General features: G+C 43.7%; 1 protein-coding gene across 1 annotated transcript in view; it reads right to left on the minus strand.

The window, feature by feature from the left end:
• Positions 1 to 24956, minus strand: part of LOC138756279 (multimerin-1-like) — a 75177-nt gene that overhangs the window by 48003 nt on the left and 2218 nt on the right. The window contains exon 2 of the mRNA XM_069922830.1: positions 16989 to 17108. Within this exon, the coding sequence (XP_069778931.1) occupies positions 16989 to 17108 (120 nt within the window). The remainder of the gene's footprint in view (positions 1 to 16988; positions 17109 to 24956) is intronic.

Raw genomic sequence — 24956 nt, forward strand, 5'->3', positions numbered from 1 at the left:
TCAGCTGAGTGGAACCAGCTTGGAGTAAAGCCTTGTGAATTTAGCCAACAACATGCATTTACTGAGCATACAATGAATGGCTTGAGGGGCTCAGAGGTTTAGGCAGTGTCCATGGAGAGAAATGGTTAGTCAATGTTTCTAGTTGGGACTCTTTATCATTCTCGATGGAGGGTCCTTACCTGAAACCATGACTGACCATTTCTTTCTATCAATGCTGCCTGACTACTAAGTTCCTGCAGCTTCTCATTGTTCACTTGAGATCCCAGAATGTGTCATTTTGGGTTTTTCAACATGCATCTACTCCCTTGCTTTCATTCACTTGGTATAATGCTCTTTGCATTGCCCGCGCTTTGATGTCCGGATGGCTTGCATTCATAATTCTTCAATAATTAAGCAATCCCTGCCCACATGCAGAGAGATTTGCACCACATTCACATTTGGACTGACAAGTACAATGGTGTCCCACAATGGCAGGGCAATGAGCAGATTTCTAAAAAAGAGAAGTGCAAAATCTCCATGCTTGTCCTTCGCTATTATCCCCCTGGAGGATGATATTGAATGGAAAGTCAATTGCACCAGGCAATGAAATGGCAGCGTCACCAGAACTGCTGCAATGGCAGTACTGCCAATCCCAAGAAGCGTGAGGAGAACAGACACAGTGCTCCTCGGTAGGGTTCTACCACCCAGTCCAACTTGTGATGACTCTGTAGAAGCTTTAAATTTAAATATAATGCACAGTAACAGGCCCTTCAGCCCACAAGCCTGTGCTGCCCAATTACACACAATTGACCTCCAATCCCCGGTACATTTTGAACGTGGGAGGAAACCAGAGCAACCAGAGGAAACCCATGCAGACACAGAGAGAACGTACAAACTCCTTACAGACAGCACAAAGATTCACACCCTGGTTGCTTGCACTGTAGCAGCATTGTGCTAACCACTATGCGAAATGGTTTATTTAAAAATCCTGTAACTACAGGGCCCCAGAAACTGGAGAGACCACTCCCCATTTGAGAGGGGGAAGCAGAGGAGATGACCCTATGGGACGGTGACCATGGCAGCGGACTAGTGAAGACCTCTACAGTTAAAGAACACACAGGCAGCAGGATGTTGGTGACTTGAGGCAAAAAAACCATGCAAGCTGTCAGCTCAAAGGACTCACACCAAGCTGTGGACTGCTGGAGACTGGGTGTAAGGATACCAGGCATCAGAACTGGGATGTGAGAGAGTTCTAAGTGCGCTGAAGGCTTCCTGATCATCTCGATGGTTTGGACTGAATTCTGTGTGGCTGCAGAGGCTGCAAGAACGTGAGTGGCAAATCTACAGACACTCAATGGCTCAGGGGTCTCTATTTTGCTTCTCTTTCTGCTGATGGCAAATCTAAAGCCAATTTCATGTAATATTAAACCTGTTTTATTACATGGCAATAAAGGAATCTTGAATTATATCATGCTCACGTGACTAATGTCTGAACATTGAACCAGACTCCTCAAATCCCTTTTGTTTCTTGCAAACATGTTAAAAATATGTTTAAATATTCTCTGCTTGTTCAATTAGAAGCAGCTGCGATAACATTCAAGGATTTCAACATAATCCAGGAAAAGAAAGACCATTGTGGAACTCAACCTATCAAGTAGCATCAGTAGGAGAAAATGCATAGTTGACACTTGCTGATAAAGAGTTCTGGCTCAAAACATTGACCATTCAACCCAATACATCCATATTGACCAAGTTGCCTACATGTGGTGATCCCATTGTACAAATTCACTGAGCTTTGGAATTCAGTGTAAATTCAATTCTTCCAAATTGCACTCTCCTCTGAGAATTCAGGAAGGGGAAACCAGGAGAATACAAACCAGTCCTCATTGAGGGGTCAACAGTGGAAAGGGTTAAGAACTTCAAATTCTGGTGTGTCAACACCTCTGAACATCTATCCTGGAGCCATCACGCCAAGGATTTGAGAGGGTTCTGAGGACAAGGAGAGCTTCCGAGGGCCTCTGGCACTGAAGGCTTCCTGATCGTATTGGGGGGTTGGATCTGTAGTTTGGTTTGCCAAATTAAATGAACAAGGATCTGTGTTGCTGCAGAATTTCAGGAGGTGAATCTACAGCCACTCAGTGACTCTGAGGGGACTCTCTTTTGCTTCTCTTTCTCCTACTATAAGGGGCACCAGGCAAAGCTGATGGTGACTCTTTGTCTAAAGGAAATTTCATGTAATGTTACATTTTTCTTTTAATTTCTTGGCAATAAAATAATCTTGAACCTTGAATCTTATCGTTGCTGGATCGTTATCCTCACCCCCAAAAGCAGCCTTTGAAACAGAAATATCAGGGTGTTTGGAGCTCACCATTATTTTCCGCAGTGCATTCAGGGATGGAGAATAAATGCTGGTCAGCCATGCCCAGAATATGTCAAAGCAAATTCTTTCATTTCGAACCACATGCTTTCTGGGACTAAAATGCAGATGTTTGAACTAATTCAGAACTTTACCAAAAATGTTCAGTGTTTGGGGAGGAATGTCAAACACATAAATACTGCCACATGTTAAGCCTAAGAAAACCTATCCACGGTAGGGTTTAAGTGATCATAAGCTAAGAAGACACAGGGACAGAAATAGACTCTTTAGCCCATCTAGTCTGTCTGCCATTTCCCCACTCAGCCCCACTGCCCAGCTTTCTCCCCATAACCTTTGATGCCCTGGAGTAGTGTGGATTGTTGGGGGGGGGGGGGGAGGAGGTCATATGGCCTTCCATCTGGAACCAGGTGGGAGTGTCGATTGTGGAGGGTCATGTGGGCTCTCCATCTGGAGCCTAGTTAGAAGTCGCATCACCTGCCAATCAAAGGTTAGAAGTACCCACCTGTGAGACTGATGTGCGATTGGGCCCGGCAGCTGACATATGATTGGTTCTCCAATGCCAATCAATAGATATATCTGATGCGGTCGCATACTTACCTTCGTCAGGAGTGGTGTCAGCTACCACTTACAGTATGACATGTGCAGGTGTGTTAAGCTCAGTATATGCATGATGGATCTCAGATGCAGGAGGAGGAGAGTGAGTGTGTCAGGATCACCCATGTGGCAGTGAGCCAATGAGAAAGTCAGAGGAGTTTGGCAGGGTAGTGTTTGGGGAGTTGAAGAATGCAATGATGTGTCTAGTGAATAATAAAAGAAAATTGATTTCATGGTATGCTGAAAGAAATGAGTGAGTGTTTTCTTTATTTGTTTGTAGGCTGTGGTAAATCAGTGCTGTTATAGATCTGTCCACATGTGAGGTTGATGCATGATTAGTCCTCGCAGGTCTTTTGGATGGGCCCCTGCATTGAAAAAGCTGAGCTCATGCAGTGTTCTGTCTGTCTGTCTATCTATCATTCTCTCTCTCTGTTTGCTGTTGCCTTCAAACCATCTCTGAAGCAAAGGTTGTCGGCACCTCCAGAGGAACAACTTCAATAGGACAGTCCTGGAATCTGAGCCATGATCTAAGATGGAAGCCAGGTTTACATGTATATATTTCTTAACTCTGACCATTTCTGAACTCTAGGTTGCAGGCAGATCCGAAGGGCTGACTGAAATTGGCCCATCCCTGATCCTGAGAAGTGGCCGATCCTGGAAACCAGATTTATATGTATTTACTTGTTAATTGTGAACATTTATGACCTCCAGGCTGCAGGAAGCTGCAGAGGGCTGAGAGCTGAGATCCCAAGCAGGGCCTACACCGGAGACTAGGTTTATGTGTATATACTCATTTATTTGTTATGTGGCATAGTGTGCCTGTTGGTGGTGGGTGCCAAACAAGTTAAACCGTCATTTCTCATTAAACCCTTGTGCCTGTGTGATGTGTATGTTAGTCTGTTGGTTTGTGCCCTTTTTGTGAATTCCCCTGTGTGTAAATAAAGATCATGGATTGTTCACAACATATGTCCTGCCTTGATCCCCTTCAAACCTATCGAGCTTATTCTGAACACAACACCTGGCTAATCAAGAACCTATCAATCTCTCCCTTAAATACATGCAGGGACCTGGCCTCCACACCACCTGTAGCAACAAATTCAAAAGATTTACCACCCTCTGGTTGAAGAAATTTCTCTGCATCTGTTTAAGTGGGATAGCCTTCAATCCTGAAGTTGTGCCCTCTTGTCCAAGAATCTCCCATCATGGGAAGCGGGCTTTCTACATCTACTCTCTGCACACCTTTCAATATTCAAAATGTTTCGATAGCCCCTTTTCCACTGGTACCGTGTCCCAGAAATTAATAGGGAATTAGCCAGTTACAGGTCCAATGGAAAAGAAAAACAATTAGCAAGCCAGCATCAAATGATGTCAAATCACACTGAGGATTGATGGCCTCTACACCTACTCAAATCTCTGGCATCAGCTGATGCCACCCATGCTGATTCAACCAGTGGACAAAGGACAATTTCTATCCATTCCATTCCATTCGAAGGTAGACTCTCTGATCCCTGGGGGTGGATTGTGTTCAGTGGAAAAGCAGTCAGTGACCCTGTTAAAAGTGGCCCAGTGGAAACAGCAGAATTGGCTTCCTATCCTGGTACACCGCGCGGCTAATTAACTGGGATTCCAGTGGAAAAAGGGCAAATGACATCCCCCCACCCCCATTCTCCTAAATTCCAATGAGTACAAAACAAGAGGTGTCAAACATTCCTCCTATAACAACCTTTCATTCCTAGAATAATCCTTGTGGAACTCCTCTGAAGCATCTCCAATGTCAATACATCCTTTCTTAAATGAAGAGCCCAATATGGGTCCAAGGGAGTTCTCACCAGTACCTTATAAAGCCTCATCATTACATCCATGCTCTTATATTCTATTCCTCTTGAAATGAATGCCAGCAGTGCATTTGCTTTGTTCACCACTGACTCAACATGCAAGATTAACTTTAGACTAACCTGCACAAGGACTCCCAGGTCCTTCGGTATACAAGTATTTTCAATTTTCTCCCCAATGAGAAGATAATCTGCCTGCTTCTTTTTTCTACCAAAGTGAATTTCCAACATTGTATTTCATTAGCCATTCCTCTGCCCATTCTCCTAATATATCCAAGTCCTTCTGCAGCCTCCCTGTTTCATCAACACTATCTGCTCCTCTACGTACCTTTATATAATCTGCAAACTTGGCCACAAAGCCATTCATTCCATAACATAAATCATTAATATACAACATAAAAAGCGGCCCAACACCAACCCCCGTGGAACTAGCAACTGGCAGCCAACCAGAATATGATCCCTGTATTCCAAACTTCTGCTTCCTGCCAATGAGCCAATGCTCTACCTACTACACTAATATGGTTCCTGTTTTACCATGGGCTCTTATCTTGTTAAATAGCCTCATGTGCAGCACCTTGTCAAGGCCTTCTGAAAATACAAATACACAACATTCACTGCACCTCCCTTATCCAGCCTGCTTGTCACTTCTTCAAAGAATTCCAAGCAAGATTTTCCCTTAAGGAAACCATTCTGGCTTTGACCTATCTTGTCATGTTTCTCCAAGTGCTGCATAACCTTATCCTTGACAATCAACTCCAATATTTTCCCAACCACTGATGTCAGGCTAACCATCTTATAATTTTGTTTCTGCTGCCTCCATCCCTTCTTGAATAGTGGGGAGATATCTGTCATTTTTCCAATCCTCCAGGACCGTACAGAATCTAATGATTCCTGAAAGATCCTTATCAATGATTCAGAACCCAAGGGTGCAATCCATCTGGTCTGGGAGACTTATTCATCCTAAATGCACTTTTCTGGACTTCTACCCCACTCCTGCCTATGTTATTGATGCCAAGGTGTACCACATCTTCTGGCTGATCACCCTTCCCCTTAAGAATATTCTGCACATGCTCAGAGATGTCCTCGGCCCGAGCACCTAGGAGGCAACACACCATCCTGGAGTCTCTTTTGTGGCTATCTGTTCCCTTGGCTATTGAGTGCTCTATGACTATCTCTCCACCTGACTTCACCTTTCCCTTCTGAGACTCAGAGCTGACTACGGTGATATTTCTCTGGCTGCTGCCTTGCCCAGATAGGTAATTCCACCATAGCAGTATCCAAAGGGGTATACTTGTTACTGAGGGGAATGGCCACAGAAGCTCCCTGAACCACCTGGCTGTTATCCAGCTACCTTCCTCCTGCCTCCTAGATGTGATTGCAATCCCGTCACCCCCCTCAGTCTCCTGAATGATCTGCAGTTCATCCAACTCTAGTTCCAATTTTCTAAAATGGTGTGGAAGGAGCTGCACTTGGGTGGACTTCTCACTGACGAAGTCATCAGGGATACTGCTGGCTTCCCTTCCTATCCACATTCTGCAGCAGGAGCATGCCCCTGCCTTGGCTGCCATTCCCACTATTTATTAAAGAGGAAAGAGTTAGGAAAACCTGTCTTTACCTTGCCTCAACTCCCGCACTACCTCAGCCTTTGTTTACAGTAGCCTTTTGAGCCAAATCCTTAGATTCCCACTCTTACACTGGGCCTCTCGCACAATGGCTGCTCCACTTGAGATTCCCTACCTTTAATTGGCTATAGCTAATTACCCAAACAGAGAGATTTAAACAAGCACCTACCTCTCCTGCTACTTTTCGAACACTCCTCCTCTTGTTCACAGTCCTGCTCTCACAATCCCGACAAGATTTAAGCAATCATCAGCAGGACATCGTATAAATCACTTTAACATTGTGCAGAGGCATGAATATATTGATCAAGACATTTTACATTATTAAAGTGAATTATCTTACATTATCAGGAGGGTTCCAAACATGGCATGATATATACTTGGAAGATTGGGGGCAATAAATATTTTATGCAATTCTATTCAGCATAAAGATTAATGGATGCATATGCAGCTGACAGATGTAGAGATTGGGTTGGGCATGTGTGAATCTGTCCACTTGATGCTTGATTATCATGTCTTTTCCCATTTACTGCAGGAAGGTTTGATTTAATCATGAATTGAATGTGTTCCTTTCTTTAATTTTATCTTATTTCTGTCTGTGGATAAATGTAACACCTCTTCTTGTTCCAAGGTGAATGGACTTAATTGTATCATGAGCAGGAAAAGCCAAATGTGCAATTTTGACCAGAAAGAAAATGTCAGTGTCATCGACAGAGTTTTGCTTATTGAATCATGTGGACAGGAACAAGCCGATTATTTAATTTTTCAGATGATTTCACAAGATCACAAGATAAAGGAAAAGAAGTAGGCCTTTTGGCCCATTGAGTCCACTCCTCACTTTCACTTCTCTTCCCTCCACTACTGGTATGCCCTGCTATGGCACAGTCACGGACTAGCCCCCGTCAATTTGTCAACCGCAGGCTGTTGATAATGTTATACTGTTAATATGAAATCCTTCACCAGGCCAGGGCTCAGAAAGAAAGAATCTGCTTCTATGCTACATTTTGTCAAGACCATTGGAGATCCCAAAGCACTTTTAAAATGCTTTAAGGTATTCATTTGTATACAAGAATGAAATAAATTATTAAGAGTTAAAGGAGAAAGTTTACAGATACTGGGATTGAGTGCAATACACATACATGCACTTTCCAACCAGACCAAAGTTTCAATTTCCCCATCTCCCTCTTTCCATTCCTCCAGCCACACCCCCTTCCCTTCTTCCTCCTAATCAGAGAGCTACCCTTGACCCTCCCCCTGCCCTTTCCTACCTGAGTAAGGGCCCAGGCCTAAATCGTTGGTCACCCTTTACCTCCTGTCAATGCTGGTGAGTTTCTTCAGCACATTTGTGTATTGCACAAATTGTCAGTGTATCGGTTTCAGGGAAACACCAGAGCTGCAGATGCTCAAATCTTGAACAAACAAGTCGTTTTTATTGAGGGGCTCTGATTCGAGGCTGGCTCCAACAGTGGAGAAAAAAAAATGTGCATGTACCTTTTTATAGAGGAGGCCTAAAAGGCTCATGCAGGGCCGCTTTTATGAAGAGCGGCACCTCATTGCATCCTCTGGAGCCGATGGAAGTGGGCGACTGGTGCCGTAGCGTTGCCCATCAACATGACAGCATACATCTGCGGCGAGCAATGGCCGTCTTCGTTACCCATAATTCCCCCATGCAGCTGGAACCACTCTGGGAAACGCAGTCATTTCCAGCTGCGTGGGGGATTGTGGGGAATGAAGATGGCCATCTGCCCAGTATTGGCCCTCAAGTGCACCAAGGGACTCTGAGCTCCAGCATTTATGCGGTGTTACTGCTACAAGGTGATGAGGAGTAGACATGGAGAAGCAGAGCCAGGGGAGTCCGATAGATGAAAGAGGGGAGCAAAGAGCCAGGCTCAGCATGCTGGAGGGGGAAAAAGAGCTGGAGGAAGGAGCCTCAGGTTTTATAAAGGCGTGCAGTGGCCACACATTAATGGACCAAGGTGGAGGACTCGGTTCAACTTCTGTGACCACCCTGAGGAGGGATTGGAGTTGCCGTCTTGGAGCCAAACATTTATGCAGGTAGGTTCAGCGATGTGAGGGCAGAGAATATTCGCCTTTATGGTTGAATTTCTTTCCTCTTTCAAAGGGCCTAATGAGAAACTGGAGGGTCAGGCAGCATCTGTAGACAGAAGCCAAATAGACAGTCAACGTTTCGAGTCCAGATCCTTTCTTAAGCCTGCAAAGGGAAAGGATACTAAGGAAAGCATAAAATGGCAGGGGGGAGGGATGGTGAGGACAGGGGAGGGGCTGGGAAGAGAGATACTAGACCAGTAGTTCTCAACCTTTTTTTCCTACTCGTATATCCCCTTAAGTAACAATGGCGTGAAGCAAGGCTGTGTTCTCGCACCAACCCTCTTTTCAATCTTCTTCAGCATGATGCTGAACCAAGCCATGAAAGACCCCAACAATGAAGACGCTGTTTACATCCGGTACCGCACGGATGGCAGTCTCTTCAATCTGAGGCGCCTGCAAGCTCACACCAAGACACAAGAGAAACTTGTCCGTGAACTACTCTTTGCAGATGATGCCGCTTTAGTTGCCCATTCAGAGCCAGCTCTTCAGCGCTTGACGTCCTGCTTTGCGGAAACTGCCAAAATGTTTGGCCTGGAAGTCAGCCTGAAGAAAACTGAGGTCCTCCATCAGCCAGCTCCCCACCATGACTACCAGCCCCCCCACATCTCCATCGGGCACACAAAACTCAAAACGGTCAACCAGTTTACCTATCTCGGCTGCACCATTTCATCAGATGCAAGGATCGACAATGAGATAGACAACAGACTCGCCAAGGCAAATAGCGCCTTTGGAAGACTACACAAAAGAGTCTGGAAAAACAACCAACTGAAAAACCTCACAAAGATAAGCGTATACAGAGCCGTTGTCATACCCACACTCCTGTTCGGCTCCGAATCATGGGTCCTCTACCGGCACCACCTACGGCTCCTAGAACGCTTCCACCAGCGTTGTCTCCGCTCCATCCTCAACATCCATTGGAGCGCTCACACCCCTAACGTCGAGGTACTCGAGATGGCAGAGGTCGACAGCATCGAGTCCACGCTGCTGAAGATCCAGCTGCGCTGGATGGGTCACGTCTCCAGAATGGAGGACCATCGCCTTCCCAAGATCGTATTATATGGCGAGCTCTCCACTGGCCACCGTGACAGAGGTGCACCAAAGAAAAGGTACAAGGACTGCCTAAAGAAATCTCTTGGTGCCTGCCACATTGACCACCGCCAGTGGGCTGATAACGCCTCAAACCGTGCATCTTGGCGCCTCACAGTTTGGCGGGCAGCAGCCTCCTTTGAAGAAGACCGCAGAGCCCACCTCACTGACAAAAGGCAAAGGAGGAAAAACCCAACACCCAACCCCAACCAACCAATTTTCCCTTGCAACCGCTGCAATCGTGTCTGCCTGTCCCGCATCGGACTGGTCAGCCACAAACGAGCCTGCAGCTGACGTGGACTTTTTACCCCCTCCATAAATCTTCGTCCGCGAAGCCAAGCCAAAGAAAGATATCCCCTTAAGTAATCCCTTACTAACTACAGCACTTATGACATCCTCTGGTTAGTAAGGGATTACTTCAGATGGTACATGAGTGCAAACAAAAGGTTGATAACCACTGTACAAGACAAATGAAGCTGGAAGTGGTTGAGAGAGAGGTAATGGAGGGGATCACAAGGTGGGAGGTAGGATGAAAGTTTTAGACTATCTTCTAAATAGTTAATGAGTTCAGAAATTAGAGGTGAAGGAGGACTGACATTTTTTTAAAAATTAAATGTTTTATATTTTATTTATAGCATGGTTGAAGCCGATTCCAGCCATTTAAGCTAATGCCACTCAATTACATCAAAATTAACCTGTTTTTGGAAGGTGGGAGGAAACTGGAGCACCCAGAGATATCCCACACGGACACAGGGAGAACATATAAACTCCTACAGACAGCGCCAGATTCAAATCTAGGTCGCTGGCATGGTAATAGTACTAACTACTCCAGTAATCATGATTCCCACTTGGGAGTCCTCATGTAAGATACCCTAAAGGGTAACTTGCAGGTAAAGTCGGTGGCAAGGAAGGCATTTATTTTGAGAGGGATAGAATATAAAGGCAGAAAGCTAATGTTGAGCCTTTAAGACAATGAAGTATTGTGAGCAGTTTTGGGCTCCTTTTTAAGAAAGGATTGGAGAGGGTCCAGAAGAGGTTCTCATAAATGATCCCTGGAATGGGTTATCATACGAGGAGCATTTGATTGCTCTAGACTGTACTCACTGGTGTTGAGATGAAGGGGGGACCTCAATGAAACCTGGCAAACACTGAAAGAAATGAGTGGATGTGGAAAGGATGTTTCCATGTTAGCACAGCCTCAGAATACAAAAATGTCCCTTTAGAACAGAGATGATGCGGAATTTACTTTCCCAAAGGGTGGCGAATCTGTGGAATTTGTTGTTGCGGACTCCTATGGAGGCCAAGTTATTGAGTATATTTTAGTTAGAGATCAATTGATTTGGAAGGGAATATACAATAGATTCTGGAGTAGCCCAATTGGCCTTTCGAGCCAGCACCGCCATTTAATGGATCATGGCTGATCTTTCTCTTTCAATAACCACTCCCAGCCTTATCCCCATAACCCTTATCTCCCCTTCTCACAAGAGCCTTATCCAACTCTCTCTTAAATCTATCCAGCGAATCCACCCCCACCACCCTCTGTGGCAATGCACAGATCCACAACTCTCTGGATAAAAAAATTACTCCTCATTTCTCTTTTAAATGGCCTTCTGTGTATTCTTAAACTATGCCCTTTAGTCCTAGTCTCTCCCATCATTGGGAACATGTACTCTGATTTCACCCTGTCAAGCCCTTTGATAATCCTAAATACCTCAATCATGTCTCCCCTCATCCTTCTAAACTCCATCACATATGATCCAAGTCTTTCTAACCTATCCGCGTATTAAAATCTTGCCATCCTGGGAACTAACCTCGTAAATCTGTGCTGTACTCCCTCTATAGCAAGTATGACCTTTCTTAAATATGGGGACCAGAACTGGATGCAATACTCCAGGTGAGGTCTCACCAGGGCCCTGTACAACTGCAAGAGGGTTATGGGGAGAAGGCAGGAGAACAGGGTTGAAAATGATAGTATATCATCCATGATAGAATGGCAGAGCAGATGAGATGGGCTGAATGGACTAATTCTGCTCCTTTATCTTAGTCTTCTTATGGTTTGCGAGAAAAGTGAGAATAAGAATAGGTGGTGACAATGGAACCAGATCCACAAGAGAATTTCCCTAAAACTGGAAAATCCAATGTCAGTGCCATTCAGGCTACCCAGAATGAATATATGTTGTTCCTCTCATTTTTGTTGCTTCACCCTAGCAATGGACAAGGTCAAGAAAAGTTCAAGTTTGTTATCATCTGACTGCACATATACAAACCAACAAAAGAGCGTTTCACCAGATCATGGGGCATACACATACACACACATTACCCAGTTCATAATAATCACATGTATACATAAAGATAAAATTTAAAATATAGATATATAAATATTTTGGGATGATTCATCAAAGCAAATTGATGGGCTGAATGGCCTAATTCTACTCTGAAGTCTTATGGTCTCATGGTAAATTGTGGATGACAATAAAGTCTTTATTAATATCATGTCAGAATCATGCTCCATTTTACTGGCTTTCCGCTTCAAGATGTAGATGCACTGTTTTATTTAAGGAATGTTCCACAGGTCTTCTGAAAGTGTAAACTGAGTCCCAGCTGAATTTCTCACAACTGACCCACAGTTCCTCCTCGACAGCAGAGCCACACAGAGATGGGGTGCCTCTGGCTGGCACTGCCCGCCATCTAGTGGCTACAAGAAGCAGAACTGGTGGAGCCAGAGGTTGAGAGCAGTCTGTGCAATGTGTGAACTGAACTTCAAACCCCAAATATTCCTTCAGCAAACTGATGTCAATAAATACAGCCTCTTAACATATAAACTCAGGAGTAATTAAAATCAGTGAAGACTCTCCTTCAAATATTTTTCTGACATATCAAAATGAATATCTATTTTGATTCTGTGACATTGAATAGATTCAGTTCCAAAATTAATTTTACCCATTCTTTCTTTATTAACTGATGGGCTGTTACCACACTTTAAGCCTTATTGCCCTGAGCTCATTACCAACCTATGTACTAAAATAAAATAATTGTCAACCATAGCATTGTCATTCCATACCATAGGTGTGGAATTATGTTTTTATATTATTAAGGACCCCTACCATCCATCACACAGTATCTTTGACCTACTACCCTGAGGAAGAAGATACAGGAGTATCAAAATCAGGACTGTCAGGCTGGGAAATAACTTCACCCCACGGACTGTGAGATTGATGAACAGTACCCTGTAACCTTAGGTCTCTTATAAATGAAACAAGTATTCCAAAAAAATGTATATTTATTTATTATATATTTTTTGTATATATGTGATTATTATGTGGTGTGTATTTTGCGCGCATGTGTGTGCAACGTGGTCCAGAGAAACACTGTTTGTCTGGTTGTATATATGCAGTCAGATGATAATGAACTGGAACTTAAATTTGCTAGACCAAAGAAAGTTGCAGATTTCCTTCTATTAAGCAGATTACATAAGAATGTAATGACTAGGAAAGGGGGCCAGCCATCTGCCCATCGAGCCTGGTCCATCATTCAATAAGATCATTGCTGTTCTGACCATGGATTCAGCTCCACCTACCTGGCTTATCCATAAGACCATAAGAAGATATAGGTACAGAAGTAGGTCATTCAGCCTGTCGAGTCTGCTCTACAATTCCATCATGAGCTGATACATTCTCCCACTCAGTCCCACTCCACTGCCTCCTCATAACCTTTGATGCCCTGATAGATACCTATCAATCTCTGCCTAAAATACACACATGTAGTGGCACTATGGCGGCACGACAACTCCCAGAAGGCATCGAACCGACTGCGTGATGACATCAACCCGTGTCGAGTACGTGATTCAGGCTTTTAAAAGGTTGCGTGGTGATGAAGAGTAAATCCATTTGATTCACTCTAAAAATGCCTTGTGTGGTTATTTTGTCATGTCCACTGTGATTCCAGTAGCCACACCCAAAGACTTGGCCTACACAGCCGCCCATGGTAGCAAATTCCAGAGGATCGCCACTCTCTGGCTAAAGAAATTCCTCTGTATCTGTTTTAAATGAGTGCCCTTTTATCCTGAAGTTGTGCCCTCTTGTCCTAGACTCCCCTACCATGGGAAACAATTTTGCCATATCTACTCTGTCCAGGCCTTTCAACATTCAAAATGCTTCCATGAGGTTCCCCCTCATTCTTCTGAACTCCAAGATGTACAGTCCAAGAGCCGATAAACGTTCCTCGTGTGCTAATTCCTTCTCCCAAAGTGCATGACTCTAATTTCCAACATTGTATTTCATTTGTCACTTTTTTGTCCGCTCTCCTAATCCTGTGGTTCTCAGCCTATTTCTTTCTACTCAATTTAAGTAATCAGTGAAATCGGTGCTCTATGGTTAGTAAGGGATTACTTAAAGTGCTATGTGAGTGGAAAGAAAAAGGTTGAGAACCACTGTCCTAATCTAAGCATCCAAGTCTCTCTGCAGCCTTTCTGTTTCCTTATCACTACCAACCATTCCATCTGCAAACTTGGCCACAAAGTCATTAATTCCATAATCTTTAAACAGTGTAAAAAGAACCCGTGGAACACCACTGGTAACCTGTAGCCAACCAGAATAGGATCCCTTTATTCCCACTCTCTGATTCCTGACGATCAGCCGTTGCTCTACCCATGCGAGTATCCTTTCTGTAATTCCATTGGCTCATAATCCTGAACTCTTTCCCCATAACCCTCAATTCCTCTGCTCTGCATTAAATTATCTAACGATCTTTTAAGTATATTTAATGAGATAGTCTCCATAACTTCCTTGGACAGAGAATATCACAGATTCACTAGCGTCTGGGAAAAGCAATATCCTCCTCACCTCCATCCCAAATCTACTCCCCTAAAATGTATTCTAGTCTCATCTGCCAGAGGAAACAACTTCCCTACCTCAAGCTTATGTGTCCCTTTCATAATGTCATGTCTCTGTAAAGTCCCCTCTCATTCTTCAGAATTCCAGCAAGTACCTGATTAAACCATGAGAAAGACCACATTAGACCACTGGATTGTGTAGACTTGCCTGGATAGCGTGAAAAATGACATTTTTCACAGTGTTTCCTAATAATGACAATCAATAAAAAGTTCAATTCAATTCACAGTAGTAATTGACTTGATTGAAACTAATGTATCTGAGGCAGGAATCTCACCCCCCCCCCCCCCCCCCACACCCCCGCATCCTTGCCTTCAACTTGAAATGCTAACTCTGTATCCCTCTCCACAGATGGTGCCTGACTTGTTAAGTACATCTAGCGTTTTCTGCTTTCACCAAACAGCTCTGCTCCCTGCACAGCAGTGATCAGGAAGAGACCAAAGTTATTGCTGTGAAAGGAAGGCTTAGCGAATGCATGCAGAGCTGGTCAAAGGACAATATACCAGCACTTTCAGCATCTCAATGGTCTTGACATTTGCCTTCATCTATTTCTGTTCTGTGGGCGGATTTCACCACAGAATGAGCAAAGGACAGAGTTTAAGGTGATTTATTATCCTCAGAAATGCTGGCTCCTGAACTTGAGTGGTAAAGAGTGCAGGGGGACTGTTGAGGTGATGACGAAGTATTTCTTTTCTGTAAGGGTGAAGCCATTTTAAGTGTGGCTTGATTTCCTGAAGTCTGAACAGGGTGAAGCCTTGAGACATGAAGGGGCAAAGGTGAAGTTTGGGCAATCAGTGTTCTCTGGACACTGTTTCGCCCCTCACCTGAAATGCATTCCTCCAGCATATGGCCTCTTTGGCTTGGGACTGTTCACCGTATCAATTTCTCCTATGATTTGATAAATTTCTATCAGGTCTCCACTCAAGCCTCTGACGCTCCACTGTCATTGTGCGTCTGAATCTTGAGCAAACAGTGGGCTGCTAGATGGAGTCAAAATATCAGACAGCACCCGTGGAGAGAAATGGACAGTCAGTGTTTTAGCTTTCAACAAGGGGCCCTGACCTGAAGGGCCGACTGACCATCCCTCTCCATGGATCCGCCATAACCCATTGAGTCTGTCATCCATCTTATTGTGTGTTTATGATTCCAGCATCTGCGGTCCTTGTGATTGTGATCTGGTTCATGCCCACATGAGATCTTGGGGCATTTCATCTGAGGAGTTCAAATGAAACTGTAAATTGAGTAATAATCACTTTCTCTATTTTTGACCTTATGAATGTCCGATCTTACATTTTTACACTTTGTGATAAGGTTCAACCATTTTGGCAAAAAATTAGGGAATTTCTTCAAAAATTGTTTTAAGATTCAATTTTTGCTAGATCCAAAATTTTTTTTGTTGGGTTGTATTCTCCCATTTACTGATTTGGGGTTGGACAAGTTTCAGACAGTTTTTCCTCATCTAGCTTTTCCTCATCTAGCATTGGCTGTAGCATTGGCTGCAGCATGGAAAGATGAGGCTGAGGTAAAGGTAATTCATTGGCATAACGAGTTGAGGTCCTGTATTTATATGGAGAAAATAACATATAGCACATGATAATTAATACTTTTTTTATTAAGATGTGGTCGCCTTATTTGAAATGTATGAGCTTAGTAAATCTTAAATTGTTGTATGTGCTTCTTTTATGATGTTTTTTGTTTGCTTCCCTTGTGGAGTTTGCTGAGGGTATGTGGAGGGGGGTGGGTTAGTTGTAGTTTTTCATTATTATATTATGGACTTTGAAAATTTTAAATAAAGTTTAAAACTTTTTTAAAAAATGAATGCCCGACCTTCTAATGACAAGGACCTTGATTTACACCAATTGTTGTTTATTTTGCAAATCACAAAAGGGTTTCAGCAATGAAAGGAGGCCATCAGCCTGTCAATTACTGGCTCCATGTAAAGGAAATCCTTACACTCCCCCATATTTCCCCCTTAGTGCTGCAAATTTATTTCTTTCAGGGGATGATTAATTTCCAATGGACACCATTGCCACCCTCACCCCAATAATTTGTGTGTGACTTTTTTTTTCAGGTCACCTTTGGCTGTTTTTCAAAATTTAAATTCTGTACCTCCATCTTCTTCCATCTAATAATGGGAAGAGGTTGCTCTCTCTCTCTCTCTCTCTCTCTCTCTCTCTTTCTCCCCCTCTCCCCTCTCTCTCTCACAATGAATCTTATTTAATACACAAAAGTGCTGGGAAAACTCAGCAGACCCCCCAGTGTGTGTAGCAGATACATAACCAACATTTTGCCTGCCTCCTTTGTGCTCATATCTGTGAATCTGTGTTCCTCCCTCTACCCCTCCACCCCCCCCCCCCCCCCCACCATTTTATGTAGCGCCCATCTGATTTTTTGCTCATTCCTTCTTGAAGGGCTCAGGTCCAAAGCCTTTGCTACATTAAGAATGCTGTGTGTCCTGCTAAGTTTCTCCAGCACATATGTTCATTGCAATTGTGATACATACCTAGGCTGGCATTTTTCCATTTTCAAGACACATAACTTTGATGTCAACAGTACATGACTCTGCAGATTTTCTATTGTTATGGTGGGCGCAAGTCTTGTATGAACATAGGCACACCAATTTCTGCAAAACAAGCCAGAAAACATTATTTTCAACATAGACAGATATCACAAACTCTGCAACCTTCCTGTAAGTTCTCCAAGTACAAACCTTGAAGGGAACATTTCCAAGGACATGATGATGTGTGACATGGAGTTAGCCCCAGGGACTTTATCCACTGCAAGACAGCACACACCTCCTCGATTATCATGTCGATATGTTTCAGGACATCACGGTTCTCTCACCTTAGCTCCTCCAACATCTTCTCCATTATAAGTGAGTTACAGGGAAAGGTTAAACAGGTAAGAACTTTATTCTCTGGAGCACAGAGAATGAGGGGAGAGTGGATAGAGGTATACAAATGATGATGGACAGAGTAAATTTAATCAAGCTTTTTTTTCCACTGAGGTTAGAAGAGCTAAAAAAAAATGAGGACATGTGTTAAGGGTGAAAGGGAAAAAAGTTTAAAGGGGAAATTAGGGTTCTTCTTAGAGTGTGCTGCGTGTGTGGAATGAGCTGCCAGCTGAATTGGTAAATGCAAGCTCAATTTTGACATTTGAGAAAAGTTCAGACAGGTACATGGATGGGATGGGTTTGGAGGGCTATTGACTGGGTGCAGGTTAGTAGGACGACCAGAATAATTGTTCGGCACAGTCTAGAATGGCTGATGGGCCTATTTATGTGCTGTAGTGTTCTATGATTCTATGGTAAATACATGTGAGAAGCATTAATTTAAGACCTCTCCCACCTCCCTGTTTCAACACACAGTTGACCACAGTGATCCTCAAGTGGCCTTCATCTCTCTCTACTTTCCCTTTTGTTCATAATATACACAGAATGTTTGTAGATTCACCTTTACCCTCTCTATCAAGGATATTTTCTGTGCCCTTTTCTCCCTCCTGATTTCCTTTTTCATTGTACTCCTTCAGGGGGATCTCATCGAAATATGTCAAATATTGAAAGGGCTGGATTGGGTGGATGCTTCCAGTTTGGTAGAGTCTAGGGCCAGAAAGCACAACCTCAAAATCAAAGGACATCCCTTTAGAACAGAGTTGAGGAGAGGTTTCTTTAGCTGGATGTGGTAAATCTGTGGAATTCATTGCCACAGGCAGCTGTGAAAGCCAAGTCTTTAAAATGGAGATTGATAGGTTCTTGACGAGTAAGGTTATCAAGGGTTATGGGGAGAAGGCAAGAGAATGGGGTTGAGAGGTAAAATATATCAGTCATGATGCAAATGACAGAGCCAAAGGCAGAATGGCCTAATTCTGCTCCTGAGTCTTATGGTCTCATCCTCATACTCTTCAATGGATTCACTTGATCCCAGATAATCTCCACTGTATTCCCTTCATTAACCTCACTGAACCATTTAATTAGGCAGGTGGAACATAGCTGAAATCTGTGCTGGTTGCCTTATTCATCTCAAAACCTCATGGAGGCCTGTTGAATTGTCGCTGATTATTATTTCTCCAACTTCCCATCTTTGATGTTGTTTACTGTCCTGTAGTTTTTATGTGTGGCCTGTTCTTCTGTTCCTAGACAATGTTCTCACCAGCACTGATCACCATAATCATATTTCCTATTATCATCTGCCAGATCCTGTCTCACCAAACCCCCCCCCCCCACCTCTTTACACTGGTATCTTCCTTCTACGCTCTCAATCCCGATATAGTTTCTCGATCTGAGGTATCAACCACCCCTTTGCCTCCATAAATGCTCCTTGATCCATTGAGTGCTTCCGAATGTTTCCCATCTGCTCCTGATCACAGTATCTGCAGTCCCTTACATTCTTGTATCCTCCTTCAAAAATGTCTGTAGTTACACCATTGCAAGTATCCTGTCAGGATGCATCACAGCTTGGGATGGGAACCATTCCAACAAAGACAGAGAAACCACAAGGAGTTGTGAATGTAGCTCTATCCTCCGTCGACTCCATCTCCACTTCCCGCTGCTTTAGAAAAGCAGCCAACATATTAAAAGGCTCATCTTCCCCTGGCAACACTCTCTTCACCTCCTGTCAGAAAGAAGATTTGCAAGTATGTGATCACACACTACCCATCACAGGCAGCATCCTTCCCTCTACTATCAGGCTCCTGAATGAATCTCACACAAGTGAAATAGTATCTCCTTTGCTCTATTCCAACTCAACTCTCTCTGTAATTCTGCACATTATATGGTGTTTTTTTTTAAACTGCTGTACTATGTATGGGATGTCTCTGTTGGACTGCTCTCGCTGTACTTCAGTACACAGACATGACAACAAACTTGAACTTGAACTCTTCATCAAGTAAAAGCACACACTTTGCATTTCTCATTTCCTAAATCTCAGGAAGATTGGATATCATAGAGGATCAAGCCATTGAAATTCATCCCTAAATGATTTCCGAACAGAAGTTCTTTGAGCTGAGGTGTTACCTGTTTCTCTCTCCTGCTGGGCTTTTCCAGAATTTTCTGCTTTTATTTCAGATTTCCAGGGATGCACTGAAATATAATCATCTGGGACATCCTCTTGGGATAATAATGATGTACATGTGTACCAAAAATCTTACTCGCTGCAGCCAAATGGATACTTTGTAAAATAAAAGCTACAATAGCATACTTAATTGATTTTTTTAAAAAAGCAATGAAATCAAAAGATAAGTAATAAATATTCACAGTTATCCTATCACATAAAAAGGTGATGTTAAAAGGCTTGGTCAGAGTAGATGTGGCAAAAATGTTTCCAATGGTAGGGGAGTCTAGGACAAGAGGGCACAAACTTCAGGATAAAAGGGTGTTCATTAAAAAACGAGATGGGGAGGAATTATTTTTGCCAGAGAGTGGTGAACCTCTGAAATTTGCCATCATGGGTGGCTGTGTACGCCAAGTCTTTGGTGTATTTTAGGCAGAGATTGATAGATATCTGAATAGTCAAGTTATGGGGAGAAGACAGTGGAGTGGGGCTGAGTCGCTGACCAGCTGCAGCCCATGCGGGTCCTGGAACCGCTGAACCGCTTGCTGGTCACTGTCCTGTAGGGTCATCTCCAGTACTTGCCCTTCTCAACTGGGGGGGGGGGGTATTCTCCTCTTTCCTGGTGCCCTGCGCTGGTCTGCCACTCCCCTAGAGTCTGCAACCCCTCGTGGCCCCACCATCTTGGACACAGACCTCACAGTGGCAGGATTTTAATTAAAAACACCATTAGCTCCTTTAACAAGCCATTTAAAATTGGCACTGAGTCACTGGCATTAGGACCCTGCAGAGCAGAGCTGTGTCTCCGCTCCCTGCCCCCCTAGATTCACACCAGTAGCAGCACTACTCTTGAAATACTTGTCACCAATTATAGACTGCACTGACACCACAAAAGGACTATCTGCTATGCTGTAGATCAATGATTTAGATTATGGAATAAATGGCTTTGTGGTCAAGTTTGCAGATGTTACGAAAGTCAGTGGAGGAGCAGGTAGTGTTGAGGAATCAAGAAGGCTGCAGAAGGAGAATGGACAGAGAAGTAGGAATTGAAATATAATGCTGGAAAGTGTACGGTCATATACTTTGGTAGAAAAAAATAAATGGGCAGACTATTTTTTAAATGGGGAAAAATACCCATATGCATAGGGACCTGGGAGTCCTTGTGCAGGATAACCTGAAGATAACCTTTCACGTTGAGTCAGTGGTGATGATGGCAAATGCAGTGCAGGCATTCAATTCGAGAGGAGTAGAAATACAAGAGCAGGGATGTGATGTTGAGGCTTGATGAGACACCGGTGACACTACATTTGGAGTATTGTGAGCAGTTTTGGGATCCTTATTTATGAAAGGATGTGCTAATGTTGGAAAGGGTTCAAAGGAAGTTCACAAAGATGATTCTGAGAATTAAAGGTTATTCATATGAGGAGTGCTTAACAGCTCTTGGCCTGAACTCAGAATTTAAGAGAATGTGGGACTTGCGGGTGGTGGAGCGGTGAAATGATTGAAACATTTAAGGCATAGATGGAGTAGATGTAGAAAGGTTGTTTCCCATGGTGGATGAGTCTAGGACAAGGGGGAACAACTTCAAAATTGAAAGGCACCCTCTTCAGCCAGAGGGTGGTAAACCTTTGGAATTTGTTCCAATGATAGATTGTGGAGGCCAGCACCTTGGGTATATTTAAGCCAGAGATTTATCTGTTCTTGATTAGCCAGGGCATCAATGGTTATGGGGAGAAGGCCAGGTAATGGGGCTGAGTGAGAAAATGGATTAGCTCATGATTAATGTCAGGGCAGACTCGATAAGGCTGAATAGTCTATTTCTGCTCCTATGTCTTATGGTTTTACCCAGAACTGTCAGGGCAGATATACAAGGAGTAACTGTTTGGATAGATCAGGCTGCAGGAGAGAAGCCAAATTGATTTCCCTTCTGCAAGGACTGGTCAACAACAACCAAAGCAAATTTCAAAGCACAATGGAAGAGTCGATCTTTAGCAGTTTCATGTTTGCCGTCTGTCTGTGGGACTACACGAGCTTCCTGTTCCAACCACCCTGCCCCCACCCCCCTCAAATCCTACATGTCTGTCCGTGACTTCATCCCTTGTCAGGGTGAAGCCAAACATAAGTTTGACGAACAACACTTCATATTCCATCTGCACAACTGACAGCATGAACGTCGATTTTTCCAGTTTTAGGTAACTCCAACCCACAGAACCAACCCCTTTGGCCCATCTAGTCTGTGCCAAACTATTATTTTGATTAGTCCTACTGATCTGCTCCTGAACCATAATCCTCCACACCCTCCCATCTATGTACCTATCCAAATTATTCTTAAACATCAAAATTGAGCTTGCATTCATTACTTTAGCTAACCCATGCGGTTCTGCTATTTCCATATCTTCTTAACCCACATCTGTACTTTTCTTCTTCCCAACTCCCTACCTTCCTAAGGGTCTCTCTGTCCACCTGTTCCTCCATCTCTTGCAACTTCTGTCCTTTACCCTATCACCTGTATGCCCCTCCCCAGCTTCTTTCCATCTTTGTATATGTATCTCACCATTTTATCTTTGTCTTAGCCTTGATTAAGAGCCCTGACTTAAAACAATGACTGTACAACTCTCCCCACGTATGCTGTCTGACCTGTCGAGGTACACCAGCCATTAATTCTTTGCTGACTCGTTCAGCAGAGGGTGGCAGAGGTAGCGTAGCAGTTAGATCACCGCTATTACGGTGCCAGTGGCTCAGGTTCAAATTCACCACTGTTTGTAAGGTTATCTCCCTGTAGGTTTCCTCCAGGTGCTCTGGTTTTTTCCTATGTTTCAAAGGCATACAGGGTCAGTAGGTGAATTGGTCGCTTGCAGTGTAGTTGGGCAGCATGGGCTCATAGGCCAGAAGGGCTTGTTTCTGTGCTATATCTCTAAACTAAACTAAAATGAAAATTCTACAACACACAAAAATGCTGGAGAAACTAAGCAGGTCATGCAGCTTCCAGAGGCCTGAGCCCTTCGTCAATGAATGAGCAAAAAGCAGGCAGGTGCCTGATTAAAAAGGTGAGGTGAGGAGAAGAGAGGAGGGTTGAAGGGGGAGGAGGAGCATAGGCGAACAGGAAAGAGGTCATGGGTTGATGTAGGCGGGAGGGTAGAAAAGAGAAGGGGTGAGGAAAGGGCAGCTCCCTGAATGGAACGGGAAGGGACGAGGAGCTGGAGGAGACATAGGGGTAGGGAAAGAGAGAGACTCAGTTTGGCGGGGGGGGGGGGGGGGGGTGGGGGGGGGAGGTGCTTAACAGAAACTAAAGAAGTTGCTGTTAATGCCATGTGGTGGAGAGTGTCCAGACTGGATATTAGGTGTTGTTCCTCCAATTTGCACATAGTCTTGGTTTTGTAGCACGTGGTCACAGACAGGCATGCAATGATAGACCAGCAGATGGCAGCATCTTACAGCCCATGTCACATTGGATCACAGGTAAAACTAATAATCTGAGACGCTGATTAAAACCTTCATTTTATTGAACACTATAAACACATTAGATTAAAAACTAAAAATGCTTCTTGTAAATGTGCACAATAGGAATTAAAGATTGATGTAAATGAATCATATATTATGGCATCTCTAATGCCATAGATTAAGAAGCAAATTCTTAATCGATACCAGTATTCATAGTTCTGATCCAGATATCTGGAGGCAATAGTTCACTCCCTCCCCAATCACAGGTGGGGAACATAAATTATTCACATTGAAGCATTTCAACAAATCAGAATTTTATAAATGCTAATTTAATGAATGGTGATCATGAAACTAACAGATTGTCTTTAAGGAGCGTAATCTGATTCGCTGCAGAAAAGGAAATCCTTTCTCCACTGTGTCTCCAGACCTATAAATGTGGTCGCCTCCTCATGGTATCCATTTCAGGTAAAATCAGGGATCAAATGGCACTATTGCAAACAGCTTCCGCATCCCATGGATGAAAATAAAAACCAAGACCAACAAACAGTACAGCAGAGGAAAAGCTTCCTCAGCCTGTGATTTTATGGCCAGACATGATACCAAATTAAACAAAGTCTCTTCTGTCAGCACAAAATCCATATCCCTCCATCTTCTTCATATTCATGTGTCCTCTTAAACATTATTATCATATTGGCTACTGTCGCAAACCTCAGCAACCCCTTCCAGGCATCTTGGCCCATGTTTCTCCCTATTAGAATGTGATCTAATAGAAAAACACCTTGTATGGTACTCAATAAAACCATCATTCAACCTTGTCATATTCTTACCTGATTCCAGTACTCATTTGCACCCATAAGCTACGATAACTGAGGCTAGGTACATGCATGAAGTTAAGTACAACTATATACATGTGTGTGTGTGTGTGTGTGTGTGTGTGTGTGTGTGTGTGTGTGTGTGTGTGTGTGTGTGTGTGTGTGTGTGTGTGTGTGTGTGTGTGTGTGTGTGTGTGTGTGTTTTATATATATATACATACATCTTTCTTTGGCTTGGCTTCACGGACGAAGATTGATGGAGGGGGTAAAAGTCCACGTCAGCTGCAGACTCGTTTGTGGCTGACAAGTCCGATGCGGGAGAGGCAGACACGGTTGCAGCGGCTGCAGGGGAAAATTGGTTGGTTGGGGTTGGGTGTTGGGTTTTTCCTCCTTTGCCTTTTGTCAGTGAGGTGGGCTCTGCAGTCTTCTTCAAAGGAGGTTGCTGCCCGCCAAACTGTGAGGCGCCGAGATGCACGGTTTGAGGTGATATCAGCCCACTGGCGGTGGTCAATGTGGCAGGCACCAAGAGATTTCTTTAGGCAGTCCTTGTACTTTTTTCTTTGGTGCACCTCTGTCACGGTGGACAGTGGAGAGCTCGCCATATAACACGATCTTGGGAAGGCGATGGTCCTCCATTCTGGAGATGTGACCCATCCAGCGCAGCTGGATCTTCAGCAGTGTGGACTCGATGCTGTCGACCTCTGCCATCTCGAGTACTTCGACGTTAGGGATGAAAGCGCTCCAATGGATGTTGAGGATGGAGCGGAGACAACGCTGGTGGAAGCGTTCTAGGAGCCGTAGGTGGTGCCGGTAGAGGACCCATGATTCGGAGCCGAACAGGAGTGTGGGTATGACAACGGCTCTGTATACGCTTATCTTTGTGAGGTTTTTCAGTTGGTTGTTTTTCCAGACTCTTTTGTGTATACACAATATATATAGATATATGTTGTATGTATGTATATATCTATATATATTATGTGTATGTATGTATATATCGATATATATTGTGTGCATGTATGTATATATCGATATATATTGTGTGCATGTATGTATATATCTATATATATAGTGTGTGTGTGTGCGAGAGTATTTTTCACACTGCAGGCGAGTGGTGACCTTGCTTTGACCCGGTTAAATTCTAAGGAACTGTGGACATCCTGGGCCTTTCACGCT

Source organism: Narcine bancroftii, chromosome 3 (assembly GCF_036971445.1).
Source record: "Narcine bancroftii isolate sNarBan1 chromosome 3, sNarBan1.hap1, whole genome shotgun sequence".
NCBI lineage: Eukaryota > Metazoa > Chordata > Chondrichthyes > Torpediniformes > Narcinidae > Narcine > Narcine bancroftii.